This window comes from Aotus nancymaae, unplaced genomic scaffold, assembly GCF_030222135.1.
Source record: "Aotus nancymaae isolate 86718 unplaced genomic scaffold, 86718_ANA_hifiasm-v0.15.2.pri h1tg000025l, whole genome shotgun sequence".
NCBI classification, from domain to species: Eukaryota; Metazoa; Chordata; class Mammalia; order Primates; family Aotidae; genus Aotus; species Aotus nancymaae.
In genome coordinates, this window is record NW_026988438.1 from 16957404 (window position 1) to 16976732 (window position 19329).

At 35.5% G+C, this 19329-nt stretch overlaps 1 protein-coding gene across 3 annotated transcripts in view; it reads left to right on the forward strand.

Annotated features, from left to right (window-relative positions):
- The first annotated feature begins 1897 nt into the window (after nt 1-1897).
- Nucleotides 1898-19329, forward strand: part of HEPACAM2 (HEPACAM family member 2) — a 35651-nt gene continuing 18219 nt past the window's right edge. For all 3 annotated transcript variants that reach the window (XM_012450805.2, XM_012450806.2, XM_012450807.2), the window contains exons 1-4: nt 1898-2068; nt 6944-7294; nt 10630-10914; nt 17169-17465. In XM_012450805.2, coding sequence (XP_012306228.2) covers nt 1990-2068; nt 6944-7294; nt 10630-10914; nt 17169-17465 — 1012 coding nt within the window. In that variant the 5' untranslated portion in view covers nt 1898-1989. The remainder of the gene's footprint in view (nt 2069-6943; nt 7295-10629; nt 10915-17168; nt 17466-19329) is intronic.

Here is a 19329-nt window from a genome sequence, read left to right on the forward strand (position 1 = left end):
TCCTGGGTTCAGGCAATTCTCCTGCCTCAGCCTCCTGAGTAGCTGGGATTACAGGCACGCACCACCATGCCCAGCTAATTTTTTGTATTTTTAGTAGAGACAGGGTTTCACCATGTTGACCAGTATGGTCTCGATCTCTTGACCTTGTGATCCACCCGCCTCGGCCTCCCAAAGTGCTGGGATTACAGGCGTGAGCCACCGTGCCCGGCCGAGTATATTTAACATTAGGGGAAGAACACAGTCCATTGTCTTTCTTTCTCTTTTTGCCAGGGACCCAACAAACTTCATCATAATGCAGCACTAGACTGAAAAACACTGGAGAGAGCTAATTTAATAAAGGCAATTGGAGATTAATATCAATCTAAAAGATGTTGGGGGAGTCTATGTGATATCTGTAGAACTTCCATATTACTTTCCAAATTGTATTTTCTACAATCCAATATTAAAATTTATTTGTATTTATTACACATCAACTGAGAATCATAAGGCAGGGGCCAAGGAGCATTTGGAGTTTTGTTTTCTGGGGGAACAACTTAACAAAAATACTAATTAAGCATTATGCTACATCCCCAAGATCCATGAATGAATAAGATTATTCTCTGCATTCGAGGAGCTCAAAGAGAAAATAAACATCCAATAAAATAAGTTAAGATTATGGAGATAAATACTGCAATAGATGTATGTACAAGATTTAGAGATAGCACAGAGAAAGTTGTAGTATTGTTATTATTTTGCAGGGGGCTGGGGAGCATGAGGCGCTCTTGCCATTTTTCTGAAACATGGAGGGATCTTAAAGTGACTGATCTCTGAAGAGGACTTAGTTTTCCCAATAGTCACTTACTTTCTTTGCTTATACAAGTCCTTCTAGAAGAGTTCAGAGCCTCAATGCAAAGAGTTTTCAAACTTGAATTCCAAAATTACTCATTCCTTTTTGACTTTAATTATGCTTGAAGTATATTCTTCCTTCCCCTCTTGTCATTGAACTTCTTGAGTGGGCCTTTACTGTTAAACTGGTGTATGCAAGGTTTTTACTTGATTTGATAATTTAATACAGATTTGGTTATACCCTTATAACCTTAACATTTTATATAACAAAAGGCTAGGACCAGAGCCTTCTTGGAAATAGGGGTTAACTAATAACTTAGTAAATTAAGCAGACATGCTCAGACTATCTGCTGCCATGACAATGAAGTGGCCAGGTTGGAAAACCGTAGCCTGGACACTGCAGTAGAGGTAAGATCATTTCTAGATCATTGGTTCACTTCCTCTATGCATCAGCTGTGAAATATGGCCTCAGATATTATCTGTTGGCCTGAGCTTTTCATTATAATTATGCATGGTCCATGCTTCAGCCCCACTTGGAAACACACCTGTGATTTGCTTTTAAAAATAAGATGAATTCAAAGATTAAATGAAATCAATCATTGTAATAGGAAACACTACATAGAAAAATACATTTTAAAAGATATTCTGGAGCTCTCTTTTGATTTGTTGGTATAATTTTTACATGTTAGTGACTTCCTGAAGATTTATAACTGTTTAGCAGATCCATGAACTACTTCAATTTTCATATAATTTTTTAAATTTTAAAACAATAATGGCACAGTTTTGTATGATAGAAAACCAGCCTTTGTTTTTAAGGAAATTTTACAATATTCCTTTATTATGAGAGCATGCTGTTTTTCAGTAAAGTCACTCAAAAGGATGTTTTCCTTCATGTAACTTTTAATAACTGAGTATAATTTATGAAATATATAGACAATTACTGATAGTTGCTAAGAAACTCTTCTGAAAGTCATAAGCCCGTATTCTTGCAAAACATGTAACAGGTGTTCCCACTCCCTGTGTCCTTTGTATACACATTCATTCTGTATTCAAATCACAGAAGCAAGAGGCAAGATAGGGTCTGTTACCTCACTGCTAATTTCCCTAGCAAATAAACCAGCAGCTGCTGGTCCAAGTTACCACCGAGAACAGGGAACTGCATGCATGGGACAGGATGCTTTCATGGAGCCCTTCAATGACACACTTGGGGTCTTTCAGTGCAAATTATACCTTCTTCTCTTCGGTAAGGCCCTGTGTGAATTGTGTTTTAGCTGTTTGTTAGCTTTGTTTTTCTAATTGTGGATATAAGGTAAATATTTGCTTTAAGCTGTAGATACATTCAGATAATTGAAGAGCGGGTCAGAACCTTTTAACAATAACACACTGTTTCAGCAAAGAAGCCGGAACATTCAAGAGAAATGAGTTTCAATAAATAGATTATTATTGTTTTCTTAGAATGACAAGTATTGTCATAGAACTCATGAAAAGAGTTAAGATATTCTAAAAATCTAATGAATTTCTTTTTTTTAGAGTTGACATATAGGTTCAATAGTCTTTAATGCATTTATTTCAGCAAATATTCCAATAGGTCATGAAATTGTGACTACTTAAACTCTAAATAATTTATGCAAATGGTTTTCTTTTTAATTAAAGATATTGTTGCAAACTGTTTACTGCTTCAAGTTATTGGTCTCATCTTATGAAATAAGGAAGAAGTGAGATTCCAAACTAACAAGTTTCCTACACAAAAGGGAGAATGTGTTTAAAAAGATTATTATTCCAAAATGCCTTTAGCTTTTCTCTTTGCCCAATGTCTAGTCCTATTAAAAATTTTCTTCTTTACCTCAATATTTTCCCTCATTCTCTTCTTTATCCTTAGAGTTTAAAGGAGTCTCTTTCCAACATTCCCACTGCTCGTCCGTCAACATGATTTTCACCAGATGTTCCCTTTTCCATTCTTCCTGTTTATCAGTTTTAAAAGTCAAATCAGTTTCTTATTTATATTCAACAGAGAGGAGCTTTAAAAAGGCTACATTTTTTTAAATTTAAGAACAGCTTAGCGAAATAAGCAATTAAACTTTTAGGCTTCTTCAGTTATTTAGAGCCTTACTTTCACTCCTATTTTTTGTTAAAGTTTGCATTGTAAATGTTATTATTCAAATTTATACCTAATGTTGTGCCTATCCCACACATTTGAAATATACAGTTTATAAATGTTTTTAAGCCTTTGAGTTTCCCAGAGTTGATTGTTCCAGTTATTACAGTATTTATGTTATCAAATTTAAGTCTATAATAGATTTTTATTTTCTAAAATTTTTTGAAAAAGTAAATAATTATTATAACTGTCTCTATCTTTGTGCATTTTTCTTGGTTTTAACAGTATCCTGGATCATCATCCCACTTATTTTTATATTTAAAACAGTAGGACTGATGTCATTTTATAAGTGTTGTTTTTGAAACTGCTTTAAGAAGAACTTAGAGACAATTTAGTTAAGGAATCAACTAAAATAAAACAAATATGCATTAGGAAAATAGCATGTTCATAAACAGCTAAAACAGTTTTTATACCTTAAGACCTTCTCTCTTCTACAAATTTGCTTTTCTTCGTAGGTAGCATGTTGTAAAGGTCACAGGTCATTTGGCAATCTTCTTGCTTTTAGGAATATTGAATTTTTGTTTCTTTCTTCTTTTTAAAAAAATTTAAAAATTTGAAGCCTAAAATGTGCAGTTTGTGCAGTTTATTCAAAATACATCATAATTTCTATTTTCTTTAAAGATGCAAGAGTTTATTTTCAGTCAACAATACTTGTGTTATGCTTGTTAATATCACGCATGATAATGGGGAAGTAAATGCCAGCTATTTTGAGCTACAGCAGAGGTCACTTTGTGAAATCTGATGTTTATATTCAATACAGTGAAACTGGTCTAGGGAGTCCTTTGTTGCTGAAATATTGATAAATTCTACAGTAGGACTTCAAGTGCACCTTAACACTGGATACTCCTTTATAATGCTATTGTTATACAATGTAAGAGGGTCTGTAAAGGAGAGAGCATTGCTGAAATTTTGTATGTCGGATTATGATTAGTATTTGTGTAATGCCTTATATGCAAAAAGTCAAGATATTTTCTTTTTTTTATTTAACAAAACTATAGTTTACAAGAGTTTTTGTTACTTATACCCAGTAATATTAGTGGATTTAATAGTAAAATTGAATTTGAATTTCCACTTAAGTCCAAATATTTGGAATATTAAAAATAAATTGAAATTTCATCAATTTTATATTATTTATTATTTTTGTGTTTGTATTTTTTCAAATAAAATAGAGACAGGGATGTTGCCGTGTTGCCCAAACTGGTCTCGAACTCCTGGGCTCAAGCAATCCGTGCACCTTGGTCTCCCAAAATGCTGGGATTACATGAATGAGCTACTGCAACTGGACTTTTTATATTATTTATTTTCTTGAAGTTCATCTGTTTATGCAGAGGATGATTTTCCAAAATAATAGTTTTAGTCCTTTGAGTTTTGTCATACAGCTAGAAAAGAGCACTTGAAAATTTCTCAAAATGAAGCTAATTTTTCTAAAATCAGTAAACTGCTGTTTTTGACAGCATGAATTTATCACATCTGTAGTAGGAGACACATCAATAGCAAGAGAACATGTGTTCCTAGAATGTGGAGGAAGTATTCAATTATCTGTTTACTCCCAAATTTCACTGCAAGTAAAGATTGCATCATATTGATAGATTCATGTCTTTCCTACAAAAGAAGAGATTTTAGACAGCTGAGATAAGATACTGTATAAAGAAAATTTCATTCCCTGCTGACATTTTTATAACTTGCTACCTATCATTTATCTGATAAAAAATGGTATAGGCAATTTCTAAGCAAATAGTTACTGTAACAACTGTGCTATTTCTCACTGTCATACAAACATTTGAAAAAGCATACATATTTAAAAAAACTTTTTATGTAATAAGAAAGCACTGCAGAGATATTGATGGCAATATATTATTTAAGGTATTATTACATGATGTAGTCTAAAGTAGCCCCCAAAACTAATTTTCCCCTAAATAATGATCATAAATACTATAAAAAATTTCTTCTTCTACTAATGTAGTTTTATTTTTCCTACATCTTTGAGTTTTTCCAAGGAAGTCAAAAGGCAAACAGACCTTTCGATCTTTCCCTTTTTAATATTGATGGCCTTTCATGACATGACTTGGATAAAGCTTGAAGACTCCCTGATAGAAATGAAAAAGCGGAAGTGATCAAAGAGGATAAACATTTTGTATTTAAGAAATTTAAAATTGTAAAATACTTCTATTTATATCTAATCTCCATCTCTTCTCACCCGCTTAAGGATTTTATTCCACTTTCACTCATCTCTATTCTGCCTCATCAACATTTCCCTTTGCAGTGGAACATTCCCAATAGCAAAAAACTCCCTTGATTTCACATTTTTGATCCTTCTTTCTGCTGCTCTTCACAGCAAAACTCCCCAAAAGTGTTGTCTATACTCATTGTCTGCAGCCTTCTTTTTTATTCTGTGTTTTTTCCTCTCACTGTTCAAAATATTCTACATTTAAATGTCTCTCACTCTCTCCCTTGATACATCAAATGTTCCTGTGATGTAGGTATCATATTGCCCCTTTTAATATGAGGATTTTGAAGGAAAGAGCTTCAAGCAACATGGTAACCTGAGCTAAGGAAGACTCTCTTCCCCCTGCAAATACATAGAAATGCCAAATAACATAAAATACTATCTCATAGCTTAAGGTAACATGGGGAAATCTCCAGTTGCCAGAAACTAGGAAGAAACCTGAAGACACAGCAGTGAATGCATGGGCTGCACAATCCCCAGCACTGCCCAGGGCAATCCACTGGGCAGAGCTCCATGCCCCAAGGCCCTCCAGGCCTCTCATTCTCTCTTAAGTTCACATTAATCAGGAATTTACAACATTGCCTCTTGGATGTCTAATGGGCATCTCAAAATGAGCATGCCCAAGACTGAACCTTCATCTTCTCCGCAAGAAACTATTCTCCCTAGAGTCTTCCCCATGATTAATTTATTTGCTGCAATTCCATTCTTCTAGTTGGTCTAAGTCAAGAAGCTGGGTATCCTCTTTGTTTCTGACACCCTCAAAGTGTCAGCAAATCCTTTTGTCACCATCAGACTTTTCCCACAACATCTTTTACTAACACCCTAGTCTCCAGCACAGTTGTCTCTTGCCCATTATATTGCAGTCACCTCCTAAGTGTTCTCCCTGTTCCTGCTCTAGCACCTATTCCAGTGTATTCTCACAGCAACTAGACTAGGTCTATAAAACATGAGAAAAATCATAGCCCTTTTCTGTTTACGAAACTCCTATTGCATCCCCATCTTAGAGTAAAATTGCCAGAATCTTTCCCATGACCTTAAGGTCCTGCTAGTCTGTCCCAGCCACCTCACTGACCTCACAGCTTATCACTCTCCTCCTCCTCCACTGTGCTCCATCTGTACCTGCCTCTTGCTGTTCTTCAAATACACCAAGCAGATGCCTGTTCACGGTGGAAATAACTGGTCGTGACTGATAATAATTTAATGCCACTCTCCTTGGCTATTTGCACTTGGCAAGCATTGGGCTAAAGGGAAGAACTTCCAATAACGGAATATTCAGTCATTTCAGAAGGCTTTAAGGGAAAATCTTAGGAGGAAATAACCCCTAGTATTTCATAAATCACATAGTTTGATTAGTTTATGATATGACTGACATTAATATAGTCATAATTCCAAATGTTTTAATGGTTTCATTGGACTTTAGAAGCAGTAAACTTTCTTAGTTCTCCTTTTCCCATTATTCTGTAACAGCCATAGAAAATAACTTCTGCTTTTCCTTTTTATCTTGCCTTTAGAGAAGTCGTGCAATCAGCACAGTCTTTGGGTGGAGTTTTTTAAATGCAGAAGGTTTGAGAGACAAATATTTACCTCTATATGTAACCAGTACTAGAATAGTCAGTACCTAGAAGCCACTCTTCTTTGAAAAGGATTATCATCTGATCAGGTTCTCTCTGTAGTTGCCCCTTTAGATTGTGAAATGTGGCTCAAGATCTTCACAACTTTTCTTTCCTTTGCAACAGGTGCTTGCTCAGGGCTGAAGGTGACAGTGCCATCACACACTGTCCATGGCATCAGAGGTCAGGCCCTCTACCTACCTGTGCACTATGGCTTCCACACTCCAGCATCAGACATCCAGATCATATGGCTATTTGAGAGACCCCACACGATGCCCAAATACTTACTGGGCTCTGTGAATAAGTCTGTGGTTCCTGATTTGGAATACCAACACAAGTTCACCATGATGCCACCCAATGCATCTCTGCTTATCAACCCACTGCAGTTCCCTGATGAAGGCAATTACATCGTGAAGGTCAACATTCAGGGAAATGGAACTCTATCTGCCAGTCAGAAGATACAAGTCACTGTTGATGGTGAGTACCCTGTGAGTGTACGTGGGCAGCAGTCTAGTATGGTAGTTAGCAAAAGCTAAGAAAACTAAACTACCTGGGCTTTAGATCCTGGCTCCACAATTTTGCACAAATCAATTAATCCTCAAAGCCTCAATGTCTCATGTCACTAATGACATTATTTACCTCACAAGGCTTTCTGAAGATTAAATAAGACGTCCATGTAAGAGATACACCTAGTGCCCAGCAATAGGTAATCAAGCACTCAGTATAACTTATTGTTTGTTTGCCTGGGAACTATCAAGTATAATGTTGCTAATTTGGTAAGATGGAGAAAATCTTATTTTCTTAACAGTAGAATGCACTCTGGGAAGATCTCTATTTTGTCATGAAGATTTTTGCTTCAGTACACTGTTTAGGAGAGGATGAGACTTGAGCAAGGATGATACTTAAGGACAATAGACATGCCTGGGAATGTCCTCTGAGGAGGAGTGGGGTCAGCTAACTTTCAGACACTCATTTTCCTTATTGAATTATGTAAGTGACATATGTAAAATATACTATGTCCAAAACCCAACTTCTGATTTTTTTCTCTCTACACCTGTTTATTTGACAGTATTCCCATTTTAATAAATACAAATTCCATTCTATCAATTGCTCCAGCCAAAACCTTGCAGTCACTGTTGACCTCCTCTTTTTCTCACATCCCACATCCAGTCCACAAGAAAGCCTATTGGCTTTACCTTGAAAATGTAGACAAAATCCAACCATTTACCACCCGCAGTACTGCCCCACTTAATACCACAATCAGCCGTGGCCTGAACTATCCTAATATCTCTGCTACCAACTCTCCCTGCTTCTATTCCTGCTTCCTGCAGCTTAAAATACTCCCATTGCTTCTATCCCACTCAGAGTAAAAGTCAAAGTATTAACAATCTGCAATGCCCCACATACACAGCACCTATCTGAGCCCATTTTCCTATCTGTATCCCCCTCACTCACTTGTTTCTGGCCATGCTGGCCTCCATGCTTTTCCTGGAACAGGCCAAAACACACTCACTCCTCAGGGCCTTTGTACTTGCTGTTTATTCTACCTAGACAGATTTTCTCCAAGATACTAGCATATACCCCTCCCTTACTTCCTTTAGGTCTCACCCCAAATGTCACTTTATCTGTGAAGCCTTTACTGACCACCCTGTATAAAATACATTCTCACTTCCTCAAGCACAGAGAGAGACAAAGAGAGAGAGTCACTCTCTGTCTCCAATTCTGCTTCTCTCTTTTTCATAGCATTTATTACTACCAGGCACATTATAGATTTTTATTTGTTTAGCTTGTCTCTTCCCCAACTAGAATATGAGGTTCCTGGAAGCAGGGACTTTATATTATTTGCTGCTTTGTCCTCAGTGCTTAAAACCTTTGCTGACCATTAGTAGATTGAACAAGTATCTGTGGAGCAAATGAGTGGCCACAGAGGAGACTGGGGAGGCTTCAGGGGAGTGAAGACGCAGAATGTAGAAGCAGATGCCTAGAGAGCAACCGTGGGGAAAGAAAAGAGCTATCTAAAGGGAATGTCCATGAAGCTTTCCTATACGGTGTTCTGTCTCCCTCCAAACTTTTCATACAATATCCTTTCTTGTTAATTGGTAGGAAAGTTGAATCTGCTCAGGAAAATGCAACAAAAAACTTAGTAAAGCCTCAATAGGGTTTTAGCGACTGTGCCAAAATTCTTCTCAGAAGAAAAACTTCTACATCTCAGTTACACCGTTTTAAGCAAATGTGTGATCACAATACCAGTGACTATTCTAATGATTGGTTCTTTTCAAACAAGACTGTTGATGAGTTACCTATTTATCTCCTACCACCTACAATTAATTCTACACACAGGTACATTTGAAATATAAGCTTTTTCTGCATATTAAACATACACAATTTATTTTTGTTTTTAAATCATAATTTCATAAACATAAAGCCTTTCCAAATCTTTTGTTTGATGAGCCAGTTGATTACACCCTTCTTAAATGTGCTGGAGACTTCAGAACTACTCAGCTCCTGTTTAAGTTACCTTTCAACCTCCTTTCTCTTACCTTTCACTTTCTTCTGTCTTCTCTGGGATGAAGAATTTCATCAGTTTGTGCCCTAATGCACATTGTCCAGTGTACAAAAACATGAGCACAAGTCAAAATTTACCTGAGGAAGATGCATCGACCCTAATTAAAAGCTTGACAGGAAATTGAAGTCTAAACATTGGACACAATCATCTCTAACTTAAGTATCATCCTACTCTCTCTGTGTCCTGTAGTCATACATAGAATGAGATTACTAAATACATCTCTCTCCAAAATGCAGGAGAGAAACACTGCCAGACGTGAAGCCCTCTTCATTTTGCCACTGACTGCTGTGTAACTCTGGGCAAGCCACTGTTTTCATCAATTAAGTCAAGAACTTCAAAGATTAATGAAAATTGCCAGAAATAGTTGCAGATGCTTATATAATTCCACCATGCTTATATAATCCATCAACTTTACAGTTAAAATTCAGAGAGAAAATATTTGCTCATTTTTGGAAATTTGTTTTGACAAATATTAAGAGCCAACTGTGTGGCAGACCATGAAATAAGACTATTTCTCTATGACTTGACTTTCCAACAGGAATTTCTACTGGATTTTTTTTTCTCTCTCTCTAATTTGGTATAAGCCCGAGAATATATTATTATCCTATTTTCAGATTGAGTCACTGTTGAAATGTAGCCTTTGGTTTGTTAAAGTGACTAACATAATGTTACAACACAAATGCAAAGCAATTAAAGTATATAATTACTTCATGACATACATAGAAAGAATAGTTGTACGTATGTGATTTGCTAAAACTATCCATCAGTTTCCCAAAAGTATAGTATATATTAGCTGTGTATTTTGCAGATGATAGAGATTTAAGTTCACCACATCCATCCCAACCAGCTGCTGTTGGCACATTAGGACAAGTCAATAGAGGAGAATAACGACATAAATTTACATGTGAAAGTGTACCTTTATGGTGTTGGTGAAAGCCCAATGAACAGCAAATAAGGGAGCTGTCATTCTCAGCCACATATAAAGTAAAGCCTTCATTAGACCATCCTTGAAGAGTAAGTTCTGGAATTTGATTATCTCTGACTATAAATGATATTCTTATATTTTGTCATCTTGCATTTTCACTGGCTTTTTATTCTCTTCTTTAATTATTACCTAAGCTGTCTACATTTATATTGTAAAATGCTGGAATCATTTCTCCAGGAGTTCATATTTGAAAGACTTCATAGGGTTTTATTATAATTCCATGAGTAGAAAAAATCATTTCTATCTCTCTTAATATTGCAGATCCCGTCACAAAGCCATTGGTGCAGATTCATCCTCCCTCTGGGGCTGTGGAGTACGTGGGGAACATGACCCTGACGTGCCAGGTAGAAGGGGGCACTCGGCTAGCTTACCAATGGCTAAAACATGGGAGGCCTGTCCACACCAGCTCCACCTACTTCTTTTCTCCCAAAAACAATACCCTTCATATTGCTCCAGTGACGAAGGAAGACCTTGGGAATTACAGCTGCCTGGTGAAGAATCCTGTCAGTGAAATGGAAAGTGATATCATTATGCCCATCATATATTGTAAGTTTATTTTTCTTAACTCATGAGTTGTTTTTTGTTTTCTGAGAATATCTCCCACGATAGTCACAGAGAATATAAGTACCAGATGTCATTTGGCTTTTACCATTATTGCAGTTCAGTAGTTCTAATCACACCTCCCAGGCACTGTCTTGTATGAAATATGTCTACTAGAACAACCCTATTTCTTGAAGATCAAGTTGAGATACTGGCCAGGGGCCATTCAGGTTGTATTTGGTGATTCAGTCCGTTGTGTGACCTCATTTCCAATGGAAAGCAAAAAATCTTAATTTCAAGAACCCAGAACAATGCAGAGGCTGCAAAGAAAAAAACTGAAAGAATACCTTGAGAAGAACTTTCTTCCTATCTAAATATTACCATTCCTAAATTTAACATACTTTATTTTTTTATAGTAAAATATTTTCCTAACATCAATTCTTTCTTCTAGCTATTTATGTCTTTCCATCCCTACCTGCCTATCTTTAAACCCTAGCCATAGATTTAAATGAAAAACTCCTGGGGAAAATTCTATAAGCAATTATAGGTACATGCAAATATTATTTTTGTAATATACTTTTGTTTTGCTATATAGTTCATCTTAATCTAGCAAAATAAAAATAAGATCTTTCTTTCAACATGTGCAAATCTATGCACCAATCTCATTATTATCACAGAATATGCTGTGATACATACTGTGGAAAACATAAAAATGGGAGAGAAAACCATAATCAAAACTGCAAATGTTAAATATTATGCTTTAGGCTCCTAAGCCTTCTTTCTTTCATGATGTTATTTGAAATAATGAGAATACCCCAATTTGAGTAAGTTTATGCTTCACAGAATCTTTTGCTTACAGATTGAACTTTCTTCTTTACATTATTTTAAACATTATCTATGAAAATCTCACAGAGAAACATCTATCACATGCAAAGACTAATGACAGATAGTAGAAAGAAGAACATTTAGAAAATTTACAGATGTGGGTTCTGTTTACACATTGTAAAGATGAATTATCTACATGGCTTAAGAAAGATTTTGACTCATTAATTGGTAATTGTGAACATTGCATTATTAATTTTTGTCTTCACTATTTTTACACTCAAATGCAGAATCCTTCACTTGGTCAACATCTCATCTTATTGATATTCATTCATTTGCTTATTTATTCATTTATGGACTCATTCATTTATAGATTATTTGATTTAAAAAAATCAAACATCAGGGTCTTGCTTGTGCTAAGCAATTACTACCTACCACGTAACATTTACAAACACAACCCAGACTCATCAATGTAATAATTTTTCTTACTATCACTATTTTAGCCCTGTTTTTGTTTTGTTTGGTTGGTTTTGTTAAGAACTCAGTAAAGTTTCCTGAGCTTGACTAAAATGGAACAGATTATCTTTCTTCATATCCCTTTTAGATTCCAGTGTTACTTGATGATGCTGTAAAAAGGCTAAATTCTCATGATAAGATGACAGCTTCTTCATTATAGTGCTTTGGCGCTTTTTTCCTGACTGTTAACAAAATCAACTATTCTGTTTTCTAAAAGCACTGTTTCCATTGAAGGATTTTTTCATGAAAGTAGGAACTATTTTTTATTTTGGTAGAAAAAAGTATAATAAAATCTATTAAGACCGACTATATACTTATGAGGTTGTGATGTCATAATCTGGTATTGGCCTTGGTGGAATACAGTGTCAAGCCAATAACTCAGACCAATATGTACTTGCAGTTCATGATATGCCTTGAAGCTCCAGTTGTAAATAATAACCCAGTAACCACTGCATTTGGTGTGCAACATATGGCAATGCTGCAGGGGAGAACTCTAAGTGATAAAAATTAAAGGGGAGAAAAAAGGTCATTCACAGTAAATACTTACCATCTGCTCCCAAGCAGGGTGGCAAACAGCATCATGATGTAAATTTAGGTACCGTTCCCACCCAGCCATAAATTGTTAAAGAGAACAGATGATATGTGATTTTACAAGTCATTTAGTAAACAGCCATCCCTGAGGCAAAGGGTTCATTTCTATTGAGAGCTCCCTGCCAAAGGCAAGAAAGTAAACCATAATCCAAAGTCAAAATGGAATTATCCTTCTGCTTTCATCTTCAGTAACAGAGGTTACTCTAGTTGAATCACTACAAATATCTCCAGTTGGATTGCCCATTCACTTGAATAATGTACTAGCCTGCCCCTCCATGTAGAGGGATGGTCAGCCTGGAGTGCTAATGATAAAGGAAACAACATCATAGTAGAGTCAGAAGAAAGTATGTTGTAAGCAATGTGTAGGGTGTGAGATGTAGTTAGATTTCTGTGCATGTGTAATAAAGAGAGAGAGAAAAAAGATGCATAGAAGAAAGACTTAAAAATCATCCACTGAAACGCAGACATTGGTTCTCTGATCAAGAAAATTACAAATGACTTTCTTTTCATCTATGTGCTTCTCTGAGTTTTAGGATTTTTCTGCAAAAAAAACCAACATGCATTTCTTAAATAAATAGATAAACTATGTTACTCTCTAAGAAACATATCAGAAGCAAGGAACTGAAATGCTTCAAGGTGTTAGTCTCCAAGAGTTGGAAGAGATGCTTGAGGTGGGGGCAAGGAAGTTTGAGGGATTTGAAGCTGATTCTGAAGAGCCAGATATAGCATATAAATAAAACAGATAGAAGAGAAAAAGTTATGCCAATCATGAAACCCAATAAATGAGGAAGTAACAAAATCAAACATGATTAAGGAAGATAAGCTAAGATAATCAGATTACTTACTTTAAAGGTATTTTTATTTTAAACTAGAATGATCTTATTAAATTAGATAATTGACCTTATTTACCAGCCTTGGCTCTAAATGACTATGGGCTTCCTCTACAAATTAAACCCATCCTCTGAAATTGAAATTGAAGAATCACTGCTTGTGAGAATACTCCATTATGCTGCAGGGTCCTAAGGCAACTCCAAATGAGAAGTTCCCAAAAAAGTTTTGAGTGATGTCAGCAAGCTTTAAAGGGAGTAACACTCATTTTTATGTGTGTTAAATTACTAGACAATTTGTTTTTGTAGCCACATTCTCTATACCCCAAAAACCAGGGGGTATGATGAGACCTAAATTGAGTGGATGTATTTTTATGACCACATTTTTCTTCTTTATCAAGTCTGCCTTGCTCTACTCTCAGAAAGACTCTCAGACTTTAGTTGTTGTACGTAGACTCAGGTCTCTTGCTCTCCTAAACTATAGTAAATTCCTCCTGCTTGTTTCCTTTGATGTGAGCCATAACCGTGCCCGCTGCTTGGTGAGCTTTCCTTCCCTCTAATGTTCTATCAATGCTGTTAGGGTCCCTGCTGAACCACAGGGCCTGAGATAATAGCCATATATAGTATGTGGTCAACATATCAGATTTCCTCACTATGCCTGGAACCGTACCATGTACAGAGTAAAATCTCAATATTGATTCTGGTTGAGTGAGCAAAAACAAATTTTTGTTCCCATTACACTACTTACTATTTAGCAGAATGCAGAATAAAAGAGTTCCATTTCACAGCACACTGTTCTAAATCTTTTATCACAGTGGTTTCACCTGAGACTGTGTCATAGCCTGAAATAAGAGAATGGGCTTCTTATACAGTAACAGGAAAGGGAGAGATAGTTCTCCTTATTTTAATCCTGTACCTTCAGTTCCTGATTACTTTAAATTGAAAGTACTAACTTCTATGTTTGCTTCTGAAAGCTGGCTTACCTCATGCAGTATGTTAATAAAGACCCGTAAGGTTCCTTCACATTTCTCCATATGTTTTTACTCTAGAAAGAAAACATAGATAAGTTTAGGTTCTTTAGATAAAGATAATTTATTATTTTGTATATTCGTTTTCTGTTATAGCTTATAAATTTGTCTCCTCAATGGCAGATTAGTCAGAAAATGCTGACATGATAGAGAACCACTCTGGGAATTTGCAAACTTTAGATTGGTTGGCTAATATCCAAAATGGTTTTACTAAGTTGGTGGAAGAGTAATTGCAGATTTTGCCATTACTTTTAATGGCATGGCATGAATCATGGTGTTTCAAAGGGTTTAGAGACAATCTTGACAATCAGTCCTCTAATCCATCTTTTTATATTAAAAGGTGAGAAAAATGAGACCCAAAAAGTTCAAATGACTTCTAAAGAATGCCTAGCTAATGACTGAAAAAATTAGTTACCCTAATGTCTAGTTACTACATTATATTATTCTACATGTTGAGAGATAAATACTTTATACTTTAAAAACAATCAGGACCTTTAAGATTAGGTCATTACTGAACAAACCATCCATAGCCATATTTTGTAATATGTTTGTAAATTTTTGTAATATGTGTGCAATATATGTGTAATATTTTTGTAATATGTGTGTAATATGTGTGTAATGTGTGTTTGTAAATGTTTATAATACAGGTTGTAAATTCCCTAAGAATATGAATTATGTCTTACAGTTCTTTCTGTCTCCCATATACTAAATATATTATCTCATACTTAGCATCTCTCAAATAAATATTTGATTCATTACTTGATTGGATGATTACAAATTAATATTAATAATTAGACAGTAATTGTAGAACTAGTATTATAGTTAGACAACAATAAACTGTTATGATATAGAAAGTTATACCAATTATAGCTTATTGCTTTTTAGAGAAGTAATATGAATGATTAAGTGCAAATATTTTAAAATCCCAGCTCTACTATTTAATAGCTGTATGACCATGGGCAAATAAATTGTTTAAATATCTTTTTCCTCAACCTAAAATTAAAATAATAACATCTACCTCACGGTGGTTGCTAGAAACATTAAATGTTGTTATCTGCGTAAGCACTTAAAAGTTCCTTCTCATGGCAAATATCCAATAAATGTTGGTAATGATCAGCTGAAAGAAGAGCATAAGCACACCTAAAATTCAAAGATTTTTAGACTGTAAACCAGGATTTAGACTGAATAATAAAACCTATCTAGGTGAAGAGTATTTTTTAAATTTTCTTTATTCTCTGAAGAAAGCAATGGGAAATGTGTCTTCACCTGCTGGTAACCTGACACTATAGAAATGATAAAATGCTACAGGAGTACTGCAATGTGGAAAGAAACACCAGGAAATATTCATGATTAAGTAGTTTATGGATGATCAATGCATATCAGTTAATGATAAAGAAGATGTAATTTATTTTCCAAATGGAATCCTAAGCTTAGCTGGGGTGGGGTGGGAGGATTTTTTTAATTCTTTAACTGTTAAAATGCTGTGAAAATACCAAACACTCCTATATCTATTTCCATAGTGTTCCATGTGAAACAATGTCTTTTATAAATATTTACATGGCCTACCTACCCTACACTGAGAAGAAAAATAGATAATACCAAAAGTGTGGTTGTTAAAGAGAAAATCGTGGTCATAATCAGTTGTAATAAGTATTTTCAAGTACAATGACTATTTTAGAAATACTGAGTTTGCATGTGTAGAAGCTTAAAAAGTTGATCTAATAGACACAGAGAATAGAATAGTGGTTACTAGAGATGGAGAAGGGTGGGATGATGGAGGGGTAACCAAAAGTTGATTAACAGACACAAAAATAGTTAATGGACAGCTAGATACAAGGAATAAGTTCTTGTGTCCTATAACACTACAGGGTGACTGTAATTAATGGCAATTTATGGAGTATTTTCAAACAGCAACAACAGTAGACTTTGAATATTCCCCACAAAAAGAAATAATAAATGTTTGAGGTGATGAATATACTAATTAGTCTGATTTAATCATTACACCCTGTATACATTTATGGGCTACAGTGTGATGTTTTGATCACATGTTTTGATACATCAAAACATCACACTATACCCCATAATTATATACAGTTATCATGTGTCAATTAAAAATAATAATAAAACAAAATAAAGCAGCATATAAAAAATAAGCTAGTCACAGAAAAAAGAAAGATTGAATTTGTCTACAAGATTGCAGATTTATCAGTACATTACTCAAAAGCGTGGCAGTATTTCATATTAGTTCAGATCACTATTTCAAATCAAATCTCAAATAATTTTCACTTTCATGGATATCAAAATAAAACATATTTAGGTCCTTATCATTTATTAGGAGTCTAAGCAAGGACCTGCTTGTCCAACTCTAAGATGAAGACTTTCAAAAACAGTAAAATATGACTAGCTCTCCCAAACTTAAAACCTATGTTTTGATTACTTATGTTACTCATCTACTTCTTTTTTTATATTGGTGCAGATGGACCTTATGGACTTCAAGTGAATTCTGATAAAGGGCTAAAAGTAGGGGAAGTGTTTACTGTTGACCTTGGAGAGGCCATCCTATTTGATTGTTCTGCTGATTCTTATCCCCCCAACACTTACTCCTGGATTCGGAGGACTGACAATACAACATATATTATTAAGCATGGGCCTCGCTTAGAAGTTGCATCTGAGAAAGTAGCCCAGAAGACAACTGACTATGTGTGCTGTGCTTACAACAACATAACCGGCAGGCAAGACGAAACTCATTTTACAGTTATCATCACTTCTGTAGGTACGTGTGACATACAAGAAAGAGATTCTAATAAAACATAAATGCATGCTGGCCTTGCCCTTCTCCTATCTTATACCTATGTGGGAAAGAAAATCATTGTGGGATTATTCATATACTCTAAAAATCTCTATTTCCAAAGTTAACTAAGCCATGGTTTCTATGACTCAAAGAAAGAAAACTCAAAACGAAATGGGGAAGAAATTCAACTCAATTGTGAAGGGCTATGAAGAAAAAGGGAATTTAGTAAATTACTTCTAAATGTGCACTCTTGCTTTCCTAGTTTTGCAAACAGGAATGTAAGAGAAACTAGCCTGTTTCAAACTTTCAAACTAGGCACTTTGAAAGGCCCAGTTTTACAAACAGGAATATAAGAGAAGTCCTCATTTAGAGGGTTTATCTCCACCGTTGCATTAGGTCAGATGAGAATAAATCTCCATGAGTTGAGAATCTGGTTTTCCTACTTCTATTTGACCCTCCTTCTCAATGTCTTTCATGGGCTCCCCTTCCTCTTTCACCATTTAAACACCTGAAATCTATGGAAGTTCACAATGGGAGTCTCGACATCTTGGAAATTTCAAAATTCTGTAAGTCTGTGAAATTTGGCTTTCTCTAGAAATCTCTAGAAATCTGATTTTCAGAAATGTAATCAACCCACAAAAGGTTAAGAATTACTGCCTAAAATATTGATGTCCACCAAATTCTTATCCCTCTACACCTTCTCTTCTCTCTCTACAGAATGATTGTAAATCTCCAGAATGATTTTCTGTGTGATTTCATTCATTCCCATGGCTTCATGTAACACTGGTATATCCCAAATCTATGTCTTTAAAGCTCTAAAACCATACACCCAGCTGCCTCTAGATGCCTCTGCTTGGAAGTACCAGAAGAAGCATACAGGTCCAACATATCAAAACCGAACCATCTTCTTTCCCCCAAAATTGCTATTCTGTCTGTGTTGCCTATTTAAGTGAATGACCCTACCAACCGCCAACTTAAGACAGAAAGCTAAATGTCATCTCAGACTCATTCCTCTTGCCTATTGGCTGGTCCCACATTCAGTCACCAAGTTGTATCCATTTTCTTCCTTCCTATTTCTCAGATACATTTTCTTCTCTCCTTCTTCCTTCTTTTGTTGTTCTTTACTTATTTCTTTGTATTCTCTTCTCTTTCTCTCTCTCCCCTTCCCTTTCCGTCCCCACTCCTCCTTCTCCTTTTTCTTTTTCTTCTTTCTCTTCTATGACTTTTTCTATGACTACTAACAAGTCCTTCTCAGACTCTCCTTTGCACACAGAAAAAGACAAGTCAAATGCCACTTGGGCAAAATCTGGGGGCAGGTTTGGACAGGACATAGTGGTTAAGGTACCTATGACTGGTAATTAATAAAAGCTACTACTCATTAATATCTTTTCCATTGATGCCTTCTCTTTCTTCACCTTTATATCACTGGTACCTAGAATAAGACCCATAACACAGAGAAACTCATTGTTTTGTTGAATAAGTGATGCAACAATATAATTTCTTGTAATCCTTAGGCTGAATTTTTCAGTATGTTGCCCCTGGACCATCTGCATCAGTATCACCTAGGGAGGTTGCTAAAAATGTAGCTTCATTAAGACACCTCAGAACTATTGGATCAGGATCTTTCAGGTAGTGCCTGGGAATCTGAATATTCAGAACACACAAGTGTGATAACCATTTATCTAGTACGTTTTATCTCCAGAGCGTTTTGAATTTGAATTAAAAAGTGCTTAAAGAGCCACGAAGAATTATAAGACTACCATAAACCTACAGGTTGATGAAGAAATGTGTAGTGACTGCGTTCCTCCTAGGGAATCCTTAAGGTCTTAAGAGGAAAAATCACCTA